The sequence below is a fragment of the Aplidium turbinatum genome, chromosome 9, assembly GCF_918807975.1.
Source record: "Aplidium turbinatum chromosome 9, kaAplTurb1.1, whole genome shotgun sequence".
Lineage (NCBI taxonomy): Eukaryota > Metazoa > Chordata > Ascidiacea > Aplousobranchia > Polyclinidae > Aplidium > Aplidium turbinatum.
In genome coordinates, this window is record NC_137480.1 from 11,945,670 (window position 1) to 11,963,132 (window position 17,463).

The 17,463-nt window shown below is 38.7% G+C and overlaps 1 protein-coding gene across 1 annotated transcript; it reads left to right on the forward strand.

Moving 5' to 3' along the window:
* Positions 1-3,302: 3,302 nt before the first annotated feature.
* LOC145777380 (epidermal retinol dehydrogenase 2-like) lies at positions 3,303-15,904 on the forward strand. The gene is made up of 7 exons (XM_082588748.1): positions 3,303-3,508; positions 5,621-5,799; positions 6,011-6,142; positions 7,669-7,781; positions 12,787-12,918; positions 13,173-13,289; positions 15,621-15,904. Exons 1-7 carry the CDS (start codon positions 3,358-3,360, stop codon positions 15,712-15,714), a joined length of 918 nt encoding a protein of 305 aa, XP_082444874.1. The 5' UTR covers positions 3,303-3,357; the 3' UTR covers positions 15,715-15,904.
* The last annotated feature ends 1,559 nt before the right edge of the window (positions 15,905-17,463 follow it).

Consider the following 17,463-nt stretch of genomic DNA (forward strand, 5'->3'; position numbering starts at 1 on the left):
GCTCTCAGAGATGCTTTTCCAGTCCGAGGATAAATATTCAATCAATCAGTCATCGAGTCAGCTGCTTCCTTGTTCTTAATGGGACAAATGTCAAGCATCGGCAAATTACGTTGAAACAAGGTAGGCTGATGTTCAGTAAAAATGAATCTTGTGGTATTGTTCAAATATAAACTTTATTTCGGTTGTTTGAAAATAATAGAGAAGAAATCTTTTGAAACAAAAAAGTCTTGTAGTAAGGGCATTTAAACTTTAGTGGCACAACCAATAAAAGTTAAACTCAATAAATAACACAAGCAAGTCCATTTTTTCTTTCAGTATTTACAATACGTAGTATTACAAAAAAAAAATCGTAATTTAAACAAACTAATATTGTTCTGTCATGAAAGAAATGGCTGACTAACTCTTCGTGTGACCTGTTAAGCTTGTTTGTTTGTTTGTTTGTCATATCTTTATCCTGCATTGCGGGAAAGCGGACTTGAGCGCTATGCATCGATGTACGCCTGCCGACGTACACCTGACCCACGCTGCAGCCGACTGCAATGTCTGTTTTCAGTTATCTACTCTACTTATGACTTAAATTTGGTACTACACATTACTCGAAATCGATCACTGGGTAGAGGCAATTATCGTAAAGTTTCTTGCCCAGAGAAACAACAGCAAGTGCAGGTGGCTGGAGTCGAACATGCAGGCTCTCGACTGCGAGCCCAACGCGCTAACCACTCGGCCACTGCTGCCGACTTTGGGAAACTGCCTTAATGTGACCATATAAGTTTAACAGGTTTAACATACATGTACTGTTTTTCACACAAAAAATATACCGTTAACCTAATTAAAATAAAGTAAACTCTAACTTTTTCTACACGTAGTTTGTATCCTCATCAGGAATCACAAATCTTCAATATACACAAAATGACAATTATAATATAAAATAAACTGATTATGCACTATAACTGTAACGGCACTCCGAACTGAAAAGCACAAACTTAGCAAGTGATTCAAAAATGATTACGAATAAATTACATTACGGGAAACAGATCACATGAAGTGTAAAATATAAGCATGTGACAACAATTAAAATACACACAGAAGGATATTTGAGCCATGAAAGATGGATTATTACATTTTATTCTTAAGGCTTCCATGATCTTGGTCTGGTATATAGATCTGCCTTGAGAAATGATTTTGAATTCATTGATCAAAGCATTTGTCAGTGCACGTTGCACAAGAGCCATTACAACAAATAAATCAAAATAGCACTATAGTTGCCGGATTAAATGATCCGCTTCTGATTTGAATCAAGGCTTCTACAAAACGTTTTCAAGCTGTGTCTAACCAATATTCCAGGAAATCTTGAATGCAGACACATCCACTTAAGTTGATACGGAAAACAATGAGTTATGAGGCAATTTAAAAATGTATATGGTTACATTTCAGCTTATTCAATTATTGTGTTGCAGCATCACTGCATCAGTTGCAGTTTTAGCAATCTGGAGATCAAAGCTTATATTCAAGCTATCTCCTATTGTCTAAAAAGTTGTACATGATTGTGCTATCTATTTTTGTTAAGTACCATACTACCGGTACAGTAAATGTTATAAACAGGCACAAAATTGTGAAATTAAAATTTATTTACCTTAGTTTTTACAATTTTATTTTGCTTATATCCAGAGGTGGGCACCCGCTACTTTTAAAGTAGCGCGCTACCCGCTACCGCTACTTGGGCCAAAGTAGCGCGCGCTACCGCTACCCGCTACCAATTTACAAAAGTAGCGCGCTACCCGCTACCGCTACTCGGGCCAAAGTAGCGCGCGCTACCGCTACTTCTTCCGCTACTTTTGTCTAAAATAACATCAGGAAACACTCTTCCTAGTGACGCAAAAATGACCTTGAAAACTAATGTTACCGGTATCAATCGTTTACGCTGTCATTTTAACGTTGTTATAGAAAACACATTCTAAGGGGAATTTATTGTTACGCATCTTTCAAAAACACGAGCATTTCAAAATGAGAGTCATTAAGTCCTGCCCGCTTTTTTCGGCAGCAGTGGCCGAGTGGTTAGCGCGTTGGGCTCGCAGTCGAGATCCTGCATATTCGACTCCAGCCACCTGCACTTGCTGTTGTTTCTCTGGGCAAGAAACTTTACGATAATTGCCTCTACCCAGTGATCGATTTCGAGTAATGGGTAGTACCAAATTTAAGTCATAAGTAGAGTAGACAACCGGAAACAGACATTGTCGTCGGCTGCAGCGTGAGTCAGGTGTACGTCGGAAGGCGTACACCGATGCATAGCGCTCAAGTCCGCTTTCCCGCAATGCAAGGTAAAGATATGAAAAACAAACAAACAAACAAGCACATCTTTTCCAACAGAGAAAAGTCTCTCCACCGCAGCACTGGAAAGAATGGGGGTGTTGTATTTAATGAACAGATGTTTTAACTCGATATTCGAAAAGCTCAAGGACTTGCTCTTGTCCGAAAAAAGGCGTCCACAATTGCTGCTTCCTTCTGCACTGACGTTTCACGGGATGGCGCAAACACTCCAAAAAATACATCCTCGGAGTCATGACTGGTGTTGGTGTCACTCTTCTCGGTATCAACCTGGCTTGATGTCTCCCGCAACAGTCGAATTACATCTGTCTTGACTTTTTCTCGCAGTGCGTCAGCATCATTCGTGGAAACGTAGTGCAGAAATTGTAGCCACGACGTCTTGAAGGAGGGATGAAGACATGATGCCACAACGCATTTCATGTTGTTGAAGCACTTGTTGAATCGTTTCTTCACCCCTTCAAGGACTTTCACTTTCAACTCCTCACAGGTCACAAGATCACTGATCTCGGTCAACTTCTGCCCGCAAATTGTGATGGTTGGAAGCAAGACTCCGTAATATGCCTTGGACTCGCCCTGGAGAATGTCTAAAGCCTGGCAGATAGCCTTCATCACACGGAGATATTCGCCGAAGAAGTTGACGTCAGCTAGAAAAGACCGAAACTTTGCAACCAAGCCGATTATATAGCTGCTTTACCACGCCAGTATCGCAAAAAAACAAGCATTTTTTTCAATTTAAATTAAAAAGTAGCGGTAGCGGGAGTGCGACTGAAAAAAAGTAGCGCCTCTTCCGCTACCGCTACTTTGGAATAAAAATAGCGCCGCTACTGCAGCCGCTACTCCAACTAAAAAGTAGCGCCGCTACCGCTACTTTTACGAAAAAAGTAGCGCCGCTAGTAGCGCCGCTACAAAAGTAGCGCGCTACTGCCCACCTCTGCTTATATCGCATCCCAAACAGACATTTTATCATTTCTAGATTATCATGTATACATAAAATTTATGTTTGAAATATATACTTTAAAATAAAATTTTGTAATGAATCTCCAAGCAGTTTTTAACTTAATCGCTGCACTTTTCCTTTCCTTTTACTATTGGTTTGTAGCTATTTTTCGTTTCTTTTTTCCACTGGAACGTAGAGATGTAAGAGGGGACATAGTTCTTGTGACTGGAGCGGGAAGTGGAATTGGTAAGAACATATCAATTTTTAAAGGAAGCAATTTTAATGTGTTTCAAATGCAGTTGTTGTCAAATGCTTGTTAAAAGTTTTAACTTTCATAAGGTCATGATAGATACCTAGTACAGGCGTACCCTATTGTCATTGCCTAAAAAGAGGACCCTTTTTGCCAGCAAGTAGAATTTTATGCTTGAAGAATCTTTTATATTTTTTGGATAATTTTAAGCCTATGCAGCAAAAAAAAAAAACACAACAAATTTACTTGTCAGATTTCGCCCATGAATATTTTGCAGTTACCTTAACCATAGCTACCTAGAGACATCTTTGTTTTAGTTCACTGTCTAATTTGTTACATTTTTCAGACTTTTTCAACTTTTGGTCACTGTCTGAATGAAGTTTTCTAAATTTATATTTTAATGTATTGTTTACTCCCTTTCCCAGGTGACAATTTGATTCAGAAAATTTTAGTCGCCCTGTTAGCCACTTGCTAACAGTCTGTGTGAAGGTTTTTAAAGTTACTTTTTCTCATTTTTTAGTGCTTCCCTACAGCAACAAAAAGCTTTTATCATACAGTATGGGCTCAAGAACTCTTTGGGCTCAAGAACACTTTGGGACACTGCGCGACAAAGGGAACACTGGAAAAATTTACGAACTGAGCATCTAGTTCATCAAAGGCCGCATCGGCTATGATACTGTTGATGATGGGCTCAAGTTGTCAACCTCCACGTGGTGAGCCCTGGATTCGACTAATGACAACAAACCGACAAGTAGCAAAGAGCATGCAACACGTACTCCACGAATGTCCCATCTTACGACCCCCAAGTGGAATCACTGGTATTCGACAACTGGACCCAACTACCGTATCTTGGCTGCACGAGGAGACATTGCCAATCTAAGCTACTGCAAGTCAAACGAGAGAAGAAGAAGATCATACAGTATATTATTAAGAGTCAGCAAAAAGTGAAAAAATCTGATTTTTGGAAAATTTCTGTCAGACAGCAATGATCGCTGGAGTCCATCAAGGCTGTCAAAAGACATTTGCTGCATTCAGGGAGCTTGTCGAATGAGTTTCCCTATCCTGTTCTAGCAGACTTCAGAGTCATCACCAACTTATTTATTTTTTTATTTTTGTTTTCTCTACCAAACTAGGATATTAAAAACAGATTTTTACCAAACACCAAATTATTGAACTTGTATTAAGTCGCAGCCATCCGGACGGCATCTAACATTGCACTAAACTGAAAGAAAACTAAAGAGGATTGTCTTAATGTTTTACCTTTGAAAAGGCACCTTTCTCGTAGGTAAAGGCGCAAGCAAAAATTAAGCAAGGCGTGAACAAAGCAACAAATTTTGACTAGAGCCGACAAGCAAGTCTGACTCTGCCCAGTGCCCAACTGCCCATAAGGCAAATGAGCCTTCGAAACAACTGAAAAAATTTGCAAAATGTGACAAATCAGACAGCATCTCTATCTAGCCTCTAGCCATGCCTTAATTGTTGTCGGTTTATTAAATTACTTGCAAAAAATATGATTGAAAGGGTGCACTACTGCACAACTGTTAAGATCCTATAAACGAGTTTAACTAAAAAGCTGTTTCTTCCCTTGCACCACTGTGGCTGCATCATGCATAAAATGCATTCTATTTGTATCTACAATTCCTTTTTGCAATAGGCTCGGTTAGGTGTTATGCACATTACACTTTTGCACATACTTTTCGATTCGTTTCATGTAATAAACGAGCCAAACAAGTTGATAATCAGCAACATCTACAAGCATTAAATCAACATAAAACATTTTTGGGTAAAAGAATAATGTCTTTGTGAAAGCGTAAGCATGGCGTTTAATATGTCACAATGAACCAGGCAATGAGCGTTCAACATCAGTTTTATAAAGTGTGCCAATTTCTTGTAGAATCTATGAATCAGCATGTTATATTGGTAAGCCTACAGAAAATATTTAAAAATTAAATAGTCTACAAGCATCCTTGAAAGGTCATCAAATAATAAAACCCTGTTGAAAACATAAACAAGAAAACTCGTTATATGCATTGTTATTTCATATAAATCAGAAAATATTTTTAGCAATACAAATCACTCAATTGCTAATTTACCATACCTTTATCCAGGTCAACTTATGTGCATTGAATTTGCCAAACTCGGTTGCGTAGTTGTGGGATGGGACTTATCTGAAGTTGGATTGAACAATACGAAGCAGAAGCTAGCTAAAATTGATTTAGCATCACAATGGCACTCCTATAAATGTGACTTAAGTGACAGGCATCAAGTATATGAAGCTGCAAACAAGGTAATTCAGCTCATACTCTGTTGTCATTGACACTTAGAACACTAAAATCATTGTTGTGTTGCTTTTTTTAGTTTTAATATTCTGTAATCAAAAGTCAGTCATTTTTTTTGTTCAATTGTCGGAATAATCTCAAAGCCAGTTAGCCTGACTTTGTGTGTAAAATACTGACACTGGAGAGGCTGAGAAAAACCTGACATGATTTGGTTCATAGTTGCAGTCAGATGTTGGTGATGTGACGATCCTCGTCAACAATGCTGGTATTGTGACTGGGAAGAAGTTTACTGAATGTCATGATGAGTTGATGATCAAAACAATGGAAGTTAACACAATGGCTCATTTTTGGGTAAGCTCATGGTAAATTTCATATTATTGTGTAAGCACAACTAACACTTGCCAGATTGGTGTAGTATCACTACATTCTCTAGTATACTTCACAATGTAGATTTTTACGACCTCTTCTGCTGCGAGTTCGCTTTGGTAATAGCGAATTACACTAGCTTTCAGAACACAGTGCCCTAGTCATGTGCTATGACAAATGGTGTTAAAGTCAGTGAGTCCTTCTTTAATGCGGCTCTTTTGTTTGGCTTGAGGCTGCTGTCTGTTGAGTTTTGGTGTTGTTAAGGGTAATTGCTTATGGAATCAGTAGATTAATAGATTAGGTGACGTAGTTCTTCCCTTTCGGCACGGTTGTTGGTTTTTGGATTCTATCTACTCATGAAAATGGCCTCTTTGAAGCGTAATTGTACCTCGTCGTTTTCTCTGGCAACAATCATTGCTAGTTCGTTTTCTCCGGCAACAACGGTATACTGGACACCATGTTACAATCTCGAGGGAGGTTCGATTCCCTATCAAGTCGAAACGTCCACAATTCCCATGAAGCTGAAGGTTCGATTACCGCTCAAAACACAAGGGTACGCACCACTGATGATCCCAAACAAGGATGAACTCGAAGGTTGCGTCTTCCATTTTTGTTCGATCGGGACATTAATAATTACATTTGGAAGTAATTGTAATCGAAATTGTAATTTGAAAATTTCAGAACAATGTAATTGAAATGAAAACTGTATAATTGATAAAACTCTGGTCAATATCGTTTCCTATGGCATTGAAAAATGTCAGCATGTAAGTTATTTTGTGTAAAAGTTCTGTCGGCTGCGTAGCCGAGTGGTGAGAACGTCTGCGCGACGTTCGAAAGGACGTGGGTTCGACACCGCTCCAGAGCACGCGGCTGTGTCTCGGCAAAGACACTTAATGGCAAGCCAAAATAAGGGGAGCAGCTGACTCGAAGACTGCATGTCACTTCACTGCTTCCTGTCGTCTGTTGTATCGCATATGTGATCGCAGTGTACTGTATGTTATCGCAATGGGCGCAAATAAAAACACGATTATTATTATTATCAGCAACAGTTCCATGTATTGACAAGCTTATTAAAAAGATGCAGCACCAACCATCTCACTGAAGTTGATTTCAATAAATCCCATAAAGATTGCAATAAATTTAAGCGGTGAAAATGCGAAGATGTAGCTTATTCTGATTATTTTTTTTTAGGAAATGGAAAAAAACAATTTGACAAAATGTATTAAAGTCGTAATAACATCGTGCAACGATATTTTTGTTTCATGAGTTTGCATTACAATAGCGAAACGAGACATAACTGGAAGTCGTCGTAAATCGAACTTGGTTAAATTTTGCATTTAATAACTTTTGCTTTTGTTGAATAACTTTATGGGGAGTCGTGAGGCTATGTTGATTGGTCCAAGGGGTCGCGGTGAAAAAAGGGTTGAAAACCGCTGCTCTAAGCGCGTAGTTTTTTTTTTATACACTGTCAATCATATCATCTAACAATTGACTTCATGTTCTTTATGCAGACAATCAAGGCATTTCTGCCTAACATGATGGAAAAGAATTACGGTCATGTTGTTACCATTGCTAGCGGTGCAGGTTTGTTTGGGATGCCAGGTCTGGTGGACTATGCTGCGAGGTGACTGTATGTTATGGTTTTATTATGCAGTGTATTCATACGCGGGGGCCGGAGGGCGGCGCTCCCCATAAATTTATGGTTGAGGGGCAACAAAAATGGCTATTACAAGTGGTGTTTCAAAGATGAAGGACTTCGCGAAAGAGATTTAGATCATTTAAACCAGGGGTTCCCAACCTTTTTACGATCTCGTACCACTTGGACGCTCTGTGCTGCCAAGCGTACCACTTCTTGCAGAACAACTAATTTGATTGAATCATATTTTATTCAGAAAAATAATATTGGCGTACTAAAATAACACTAAAGCACCACAACTAAATTTAAGGAAATTTTTTGTTTACTGTTCTCCAATTGATCGATGCGCGGTGTAAATTTGCTAACAGCGCATCGAAAGTCATTTCCGGGCGCACCTAGTCGGTTTCGAGTTTTTTACTTGATGTTCATCATGACTGAAAATCCCTGCTCGTATTCCCACGTGGAAGGGAAAATTAGTAGCTGTGGAACAGCATGGGAAGCTAGCGTTGAATATGAAGAGTCCATACTGAGCCAAAAGTTTATTGGAGAACATTCCTTGGAACTGTTATTGAACATTTTATTCCTATCTATTTTAGCTTACAACTAGCATTATTCGACGCTATTTGTAGCTTATTTATAAAACAGTAGATGATATCTATCAAGAGCAATCACTTGACATAATTAACGCCCACTGTCCCACAGCGTTGTACGGCTTTTCAAAGCAACTGTGCTCATTGTTGACAATTGACATGACCTGCATTTTGAAGATCGTAATGATACGAAACAACAGGAATAGTTACGGAAAAATAAGAACAGGCTTCAGGAAAAAAATGTAAACAAAACCAGATAAACAAAAAGTTGTGAATCCACGTTTTTGTGGTAAAAAACGGAAGCTAGCCGCGTACCACCTGAAAAACCTTCGCGTACCACTAGTGGTACGCGTACCACAGGTTGGGAACCCCTGATTTAAACGGACTTATAGAATGCCAAAAGCGAAAAACAGCCTGCATTGCTCTTGCCCGCAAAACAGCAGCTGATCGCATGGCTTTCTCTGGAACGTGAATTACTAGTTACTACTGAGATGCGCACAGCACATACGATCACAGTCACACACTGCTTATCTTCCCGCGTAAGGAGCAACTTCAAAGTCAAAACGCGTAGTAGCAAAAAAGCGAATGCGAGGTTGAATGTTTATTCTCATTTCACGAGTTATCGAAACGTCCATTAGATTTTCTGTGATTTCAAACATGAAATCGATTTTAGCAAACTTGATCGAGTTGAAACTACGACACAACGAACAATTACGTGAATACAGCTTGGCAATCATACCGTATGGAAATTTCAAAGTAGAGCGGAGAGTAACTTGTGCTGCTGGAATAGTCACGTAACTATTCATGGTAATATTAAGTAAACCAGCTAAATTAGATGATCTATTTTCAACGAGGTCTTCCCGCTGTGAGATCAATTATGATTCAACAGCATTGTTTTGTTTGCAATGTGTGAGAATTAAATCGAAAACCGATAAAAGAAAAGGTGTTTAATGGTCTTGGTCGCAGTTCGCAAATATTGCCTGCAAACGACGTCTCTTACGCTATTATCATCTAGCCAACTTGACATCATTGTTTTATGCGGCCGCTAAGATTTGACATCGACTTCAACAATCATGGAATGTTACGTAATAAGAACGATTATATCCTACACGCAAAAATAAAAACTTGATCTCTTAAAACAGCTCTTTTTGCTGTTTTGTCTCGTAACTTAATTTGAATGCAACAAAAACCTTCTGCATGACCATCTCATCAAAAGAAATAACTCCAGTATGCACTATCAAAATACAACAGTCTCACAAGTAAATAGTTTCAACTATCTGGGTTCTATGGTCACTTCGAATGGTCGATGCTGGAGCGACGTACAATCAAGAATTGCACAATCCAAACAAGCTTTCATCAAAATGGACAAAATACTGAAATCTAATTCAATCTCTTTAAACACTAGAATAAGAATTTTACATGTGTAGATTTGGTCAGTTCTGCTATATGGCTGTGAATCCTGGACTGTATGCCCGAAGATAGAGAAGAAGATCAACAGTGCTGAAATTTGGTTCATTCGTAGAATGATGGGAATTAACTGGATGGATAAAATCACTAACGAAGAAGTGTGGAGACGCTCTGGGTGCACCCCTGGCGTCCTCATCACAACTATCAAAAAAAGGCAAATGACATTTGTCGGGCATGTCTACCGCAAACGCGGAATTGAACACTCGGCAATGATGGGGCGATTTCCTGGTCAGAGACACCAGGGGCGTCCACGTTTGGAAATCTTCAAAAATCTTTCAACATGGACAAACCAAAATTTTGAAAACCTAATTAGAAGTATGGACAATCGATCGTTGTGGAGACTCAGGGTAGCCGACGCCTTATTCAGGCATGGCCGATGATGATGATGTCTCGTGAGCTTTGCAATTGCTCAACAAGTGCATAAAGTTTAAAATTGACAAGAAATCATTAAATTTGAAAATTAAGTTTGAATCTTTGCAAATAAACGTATTAAAAACTTTTATTTCGGCTGACGCATTTCACACTCCGTATTCTACATCGGCAATGATTTTGCCGCAGCAAAAATGCGTTAATTTTGAAAATTGCCGAGCTGGGGGCAACAGCTTGTCCCGTGTATAAGTTGAATCTGTCTTTTTGAGGTGAAAATCATTTGCGAAAATCTCGATCTACACTCGAGTATATACGGTATTCGATAAAAGACTATAAAGACTTTCGATAAAAAACAGAAGAGAAAACACTTCGCCGTTGTTAACGCTTTGAAGGTTAGTAATAACAAAACGAGCGAAACGAAGCTAATAAAAGTGATAGCGGGTTTCCACTCTGCTTGAAATCATGATTTTTTGCGTTTTATTTCGATAACTTCACTGTCTTGATCGTTGTTATTCACTCGCACGAAAAGAAAATGAATCGGCTTGTTTTCCAACTGTTCCAATTATGAGCTAACAATATCAAAATTTTTACAGCTAGGCGTACTGTATGCGTAAAACTAATCGTTTCAAGCAGCGGTTCTAATAAATTCGGTTTGCGACCTAGGTGTCAATATAAACAAGACGGTAGGCTTAATTAAAGACTATTTTAATTGAGTAGAATAGCATTGTGTTTATGACGTCATCGCCTTTCTTGCCCCCCAAGGTTTTTTGGAAAGTCGGCGCCTATGAGTGTATTATACTGGATGTCTGGTTGAATTAGCTATACATAATAAAGAAAGCTTGAGGCATTGTGTTAATGCATTAATTAGCTTTCAATATGCTATAAAAGTCTTTTGTTAGTCGTTTATTTAGTTATACTTCATTACTCATCTAGGTGCCAAACCTGCTCTAGCTTTTGCTCGTGCAACGGTGCAAGGGAAGAGTTTTTCACATTCCCAAATAAATAAGTGGAGCATTGAAAAGATTGGATGTTTGTGGGAATATTTACTTCTCTTGTAATAGTTTTAATATTCATCTGATGCATGAGAAAATAAAAGCAGAAACATACGAGTTGTTGTATTGCTTCCCAGACGTTTCGCGCACAATGGCAATGCCTTATTGCCTTTACGATGCGATACTCTAATTACTCTATGACATGGGCGCCGATCGCTCTGTAAAATTGGTGGAGACATTTACTAGGAAAGGTAGGAAGGGGCGACGAGCGAAGCGAGCTAGATAGATCGGGGGTCTGTTCTGACAAACAAGCAAATACATACGTATATGCTACAAGTCTAATGCGATGTATATATATTTTAATTGTCAGTATTGGCATTGGACAGCAGACGTCCAAACACTCGACAACGAGTTTCCGGCGAATTAAAAACGAAGTCCTCGGAGAGGTGATGGAGTTTGATCAAATTCAAAACTGCGTTGTGGACATGGCAGACCATTGCATGATTTAGCCGTTTCTGTGTCATGGTAGATCGTAGCCAAGTTTTAACACGTCGCAAACTTGAAACTGACCGTTCAGCTGAACACGAGCTGGCTGGTGAAATGAGCAAAAGTCGCACAAAAAGTTTCACTTGCGGAAACATTTGCAGATCAGCGGATGGCATCTTCTTGAATATCATTGGAAAATCTTCCACCGACTTTCCATTGTAGGCCTACTGCTTTCGAAAGAAGCATAGTTCTTCTACAATTAGGGACTCTGTGTCGGAGAAATCAGGATAATCATCTACCACTTGCGATTGTAGCTTTCCACTAAAGAGTGATTCTTGTAGAATTTTGTAGTGTTCAAGATCGGTCGACTTGAAATAGTCAGTAAGATTTTGCTGCCGCGCTGTCAATGACTGCAAAATACTCTGACCGATATTTTATCTCTGGTGTTTGAAGTTGAGGAGGTTGACCATGGCCATGTTGAAGACGATTTGGGATCGTTTGGACGTGACAGATTCAATGACTCAAGCCCCTCAGCATTTATAAATCCACGATGAATTTTTTCTTCACTGCGTTGATGGCGAAATTTAGCACCTTCAAGCATGCGAACCACAGTCACCGTGCAACCCTGCAAGGCTTTGTTAAAACGTTCCAGACACTGAATGCAGACAATGCCACTATAATAACCCAAGCACACTCGACCCACGAGAAAAAGATTTCAAAAGCCAACTAGCAGTTGTTACCACATTTAAATCAAATTGACTCACGGCTACGGTACTTCTAAAGTTTCCAATACTGACTTATAATTATCAAGCACTGCTTTTACAGCAGCTACACGTGTGAGCCATCTTGTTGGACAAATTGGTTTCAGTTTTGATGCAGCCTGAGGCAAAGACTCTTCAGAATAAAGATCCAGGTACAGGTGCTTGAGTTTCCAAGAAACCTTTACGTTATAAAAATAATGTAAAAAGATGGCGGGGACATGTAAAAAGATGGTGGGGACATGTCCCCACTGTCCTATAGGGATCGGCGCCCATGCTCTATGAGAATCAGTGAGTTACCATAAGTTCTTTTAACTGTTTCTAATTGCAGCAAATTTGGCGCTGTTGGTTTGACCGATGCTCTGCAAATGGAACTGATAAAGCAAAAGAAGACTGGTGTAAAAACAACTCTCGTTTGCCCCTACTATATTGATACAGGAATGTTCGAAGGGGTGTCGACGCCGTGAGTAACATCATGCTCAATTCGTCTGCACCGCATTGTCCGCATTCGTACATAGTTGAGCTAAATTCGCATGTTATTAATAACCATTACATTTGTTGTAGAATTTCTAATTTTTCTCCATTACTTCCCCTTCTCAGTTACTTAATACGTGAAAAAAGGTCTGATTTAAGACATCTTGCTATAGGTTATTTTTTCACTTTTTGTTAAGTTTTCTAGATGAAAAACTTGTTGAGAAAATGAAGTACTTTTTGCAGGTTTTTGAAGATAATAAAACCCACAGAGGCCGTGGATCGCATTCTTGATGCCGTTCTTCGAAGTCAAGCCATGCTTTTGATGCCCAAAGTTCTTTACATTTTCTACGCTTTACGAGGGTATGACGATTGCTGTTTTGTGATGTTAAGACTATACAAACGTCACAATGATGTTGTTACCTGTGAGTGTAGAACCGAGCAGAATCTTTTAACTAAATACATAACATGTGGTTTTGCTTAGAGATACGAGACTCATATCTTCCTAGACGATCAAAACCAATGAGGCAAGGTGTTAGCAGTTGAATTAGAAAGAAAACTTAGAAGACAGAGAAGTCGACAAGTTCATTGAAAGGTAATAGTTAGAAAGATGAGGTTAAAATATGTGCTCCATAAGTTAGCAGTCTAAGTAGGTTAGTCTGTTTGCCAGTTTTTAGTGTGATCTCTAGTCATCCATGCTGGGCACCAACGAAAAGCCAATGACCACGTAGCCAATCTCTTAATCTTGCTGTATCCAGACCAGAGGTCACCGACAATTTTTTTTTGACGAAGGGCTGGTAAAGAGCTCACGGGCCGGATGACTTTTGTTCAACAGTCTGCAGCATGGGTGGTGATTTATTCAGCTTCACACAACACCTGGAATGTTTGGTCGTTACAGGCGATTGTGTTGTAGATAAATAACTCACTATTTTGTCACAAACTCTCGAATTCACGCATATTTAACCTTTCAGGAATAGCGATTTAAAAAAAATAATTGAAAATAAAGACAGACTTGCTATGTCGTATTCTTTGCACAGTTCGGTGGGCCGGGTGAACGAACCTCGTGGGTCGTAGTTTGGTGACCCCTGGAATAAAGGGCACAAATATCCAAAAGCGTTGAGCTCGAATAAAGAGTAAACTTTACTAAACAAGGATAATATCATTCATATTGTGTTTAAACTTAAAGTAACATCAATGGTCAGATGAGCGTGACAGCACTCCAAGCCAATGTGATATCCTGAACATTATTGAATGAGTAAATTCACCTTTGCTTGCTCTTGAATTGGCCAAGATGCGAGTAGATTTACACAGTGGTGATAGCCTGAATGAACACACTGACGATTGAATATGCAATTCCAGGCTACATTCTCAGTAGTTGCTGCGTATAGTGAAAATTACAATGCTGGACAGGATATGGCTTATTCACAGTTGGCCTTAGATTAGAAGCTGTTTGAACCGAATTGCATTTGCTTACGTATGAAAAAGCTATTTGCTTAAAAACTTGCTTGCAAAGGACTTTAAAAATTGCACTTTGTAAGCTTTGACTTTTGCTTAGTCTCCATTCAGCAAAATTATTGTGTTGAAACCAATGCCAAAATAATGTCTTTTTCATGACGTTTATACAACGTCAATTAATCACTGTAGCCTTCAATGTTGTTGTGTGCGCACGTACATCACACAGCAATCAATTGTAAAGCAAACAACCCGTGCTGTGGTTGCTTTGTTTGACTGGCATCGTCATGTTTAGCAGCATAAAAAGCAAACGAGCGGCGACGTGTTGGCTGTGTTGTCGACTGCATAGCCAAATGGTGAGAGCCTTGGTACGGCAGTCGGAAAGGCGCTGGTTCGACACCGCTTAAGGGCATGCGACTGCGTCTCTGGCAGGACACTTAAATGCATGTCTGAAGGTGGACTCGAAGATGGGCTTCCTCGCTTTCCCGTCCATTTAATCTAGATCTTCAACCACCAGGCGTAAGCCTGGATAGGACAAAAAAGCGGTGACCACTGACCAGTTCTTTGCAGATCGATCGCTCGGCTTTACCTGTATTCACAATTTCATGACGCAGAAAAATATTTCTTCTGATAACTTCTTGAAAAGAGCAACGCCTCAAACACGAATACATGTTTTTTTGTATGACAGACATGTCATGTGAATTCTGCTGAGCATTAGGCCATCTTTGCTTTAGTTTACATTAACATTGTAGGCTTTCATGTTACCATCAGTCTGGCGAAGTCTAGGAAAAGGTAGCCTTCCCAGTTTCGTCCACATAAATGTACGAATCTCACCTAGGTGCTCGTTTACTTATATTTGTCGTTTGACTTAGCCAAAGGTCAATTCGTGTAGATCTGAACATTGTTTGCTTAGCGTTGCGGGCTTGCTGCGAGCATCCACTAAGTTTTGAAAACTGTCAGTGTTCCCCTCCCAGCGCGTTGTTTCCCTTCATTAACTTTCAAACGTTTCAAACGAGTAACCTTTGAGCTACATGTGCTTTATAATAAAATATATAAATAAATAAAAATAATTATATAAGTTAATAAAATATAAGTTTTGGAAGTTTAAAAAACGTATGGCAACACTTTTGTTTAATGGTAATGTTTTGGACATCTCGCGGAAATCTCCAGAGTCTAGATTATTGTAATAGTATGTTTGTCACATCTTATCGTTTAGTATTAAAAGCTTGTTTTGTCTTTCAGAATACTTCCCCTGCGGACAACATTTTTGCTCAGTGATGCACTTGGTGTTACAAGCAGCATGGATGATTTTGTTGGAAGAAGAAAAAGTGATTAATAAAATGCAGTCGTCAATTTTTTTAAATGCAGCAATTGTGCTAGAAATCTATATGACTTAGCCTACTTATTATGCTACCCCATTACTGTAGCCTATCGTGTTTTTTTTTCGCAATCCCATAAAATCAACGCCCACGTGGCATTTGGTATTTTGGTGCTTTGTTGTTTGGAATAAAATTCGTTTCAATTTATTTTTTAATGCAGCTCACATAGAGTTATTCCGGAAATTAAATGAAAGCTATTGTAATAGCCAGTGGTGGATTTCCAAAAGATTAGCTTCCGGAACGTTAGTTCGTAGATGATATTCAGAAATAATGAAATATACCCTTATAACTAATAACCTAGATTAGGAACAGTGGAGTTTTGAAGCCAATGAAAAACTTTGATCAGTTCAAATCTGTGATTTGAAGAGAAATTTGCGATAGGCCTACACAAATTGATTGAATCACCAGCCCACGGGGCATGCAGTGTCTCATCACCCAAGAGCAACTTCCGCATGTTGACACGTAAATCAAAGGAGCACAAGTTATGTAGCCTGACCAGTTAAATTTTTAAATGGTCCAAACCAATGTGGAATAACGCCACAAATCCTTAAGCTAATTCCTCCCCCTGAAAAGTCAGTATGATGGTCGTGCGTGCCCCGTGATAGTTGATTGGCCCTCCACTGAATTGCTTGATTAACTTTTCATTGTAAGTTTGACTAAAACTTTCACAAATAGGCTACCCAGGTGGCCTATGTATTTACAATTTGGGTAGAGTCTAGAGAAGTTAATTTTTTACCCTGTTTAAACCATAAACACTTTAAACAGACATAGCAACAACACTACATTTAACATTATGAAAGCAATAAGCAAACGTTTACGGCTAGTCATACAACTCTTCAAACCTATAAAAGAAATATTTTTTTTAAAAGAAATACTGAAGAATCATCCAGTACTTCTACATACTAGTACTAGGGTTACCACATCATCCACATGTCCTCTTGTAAGAGGATCTGTCCTCTTTTTTTGGCATTTTGAGTAAGTTGTCTTTCTGAAATTTTGAATATGATTTCATCTTCATGTGACTTTTCGGCGATGGTTTAAAGGCTATTCGATTACCTAAATTTTTCTGTACCAATCTAAAATGCTGATTCATACATTTTACAAGAAATTTGCATACTTTTATGTTGAAATGTTCTTGTAAACAATCTAAGACGTTCATTGTGACATATTAAACGCCATTGTTTTGCGGTTTTGTAAGTGATGGATGTTTAGGTCTATTATTGTTCATAGTTTTGTTAACAATCCGGATACTTTAAACCAAAATGTATTTAGTTTTACTAAGAATAAGGAATTTTAAACTAAACGTCATCTTGATTTTTAACATACCGTAACTATAAACAGTAAATTATTATTTTGAGTTATGATTATCTTGGTTAAAGTTATTATCCCAATTAACTGATAAGTTACTTCAAAAATCAAGTTGAAACTGTGTTTACAAAAAAATAAAAAAGTGGAAGCCAACCGGAAAAACGACATATCTTACTCTCTAGCGCTGGTCGTGTTTGGGGATTTTAACGGACGTCTCTCACCACTCATGTAGCCTAAATAAAACTGCCACCATTTCTCACACCTCATTTGGATCCTGTTCTAACCCAAGCCTGGCTTCTGCAAAATACAATAGTCAACGGTAAGATCGATCAAATTTTACATTAACCGTAGCCTACATTGAAAACATTTTTTCTTCTAAAATGGTGGTTATCGATAGA

Excerpts from the sequence above, each read along its gene's own strand:
- LOC145777380 (XM_082588748.1), top strand. The coding sequence starts at position 3,358 with ATGAATCTCCAAGCAGTTTTTAACTTAATCGCTGCACTTTTCCTTTCC. Across the intron at positions 3,509-5,620 it reads TGGAGCGGGAAGTGGAATTG|GTCAACTTATGTGCATTGAA; the intron begins GTAAGAACATAT and ends ACCTTTATCCAG. Across the intron at positions 12,919-13,172 it reads TTCGAAGGGGTGTCGACGCC|GTTTTTGAAGATAATAAAAC; the intron begins GTGAGTAACATC and ends TACTTTTTGCAG.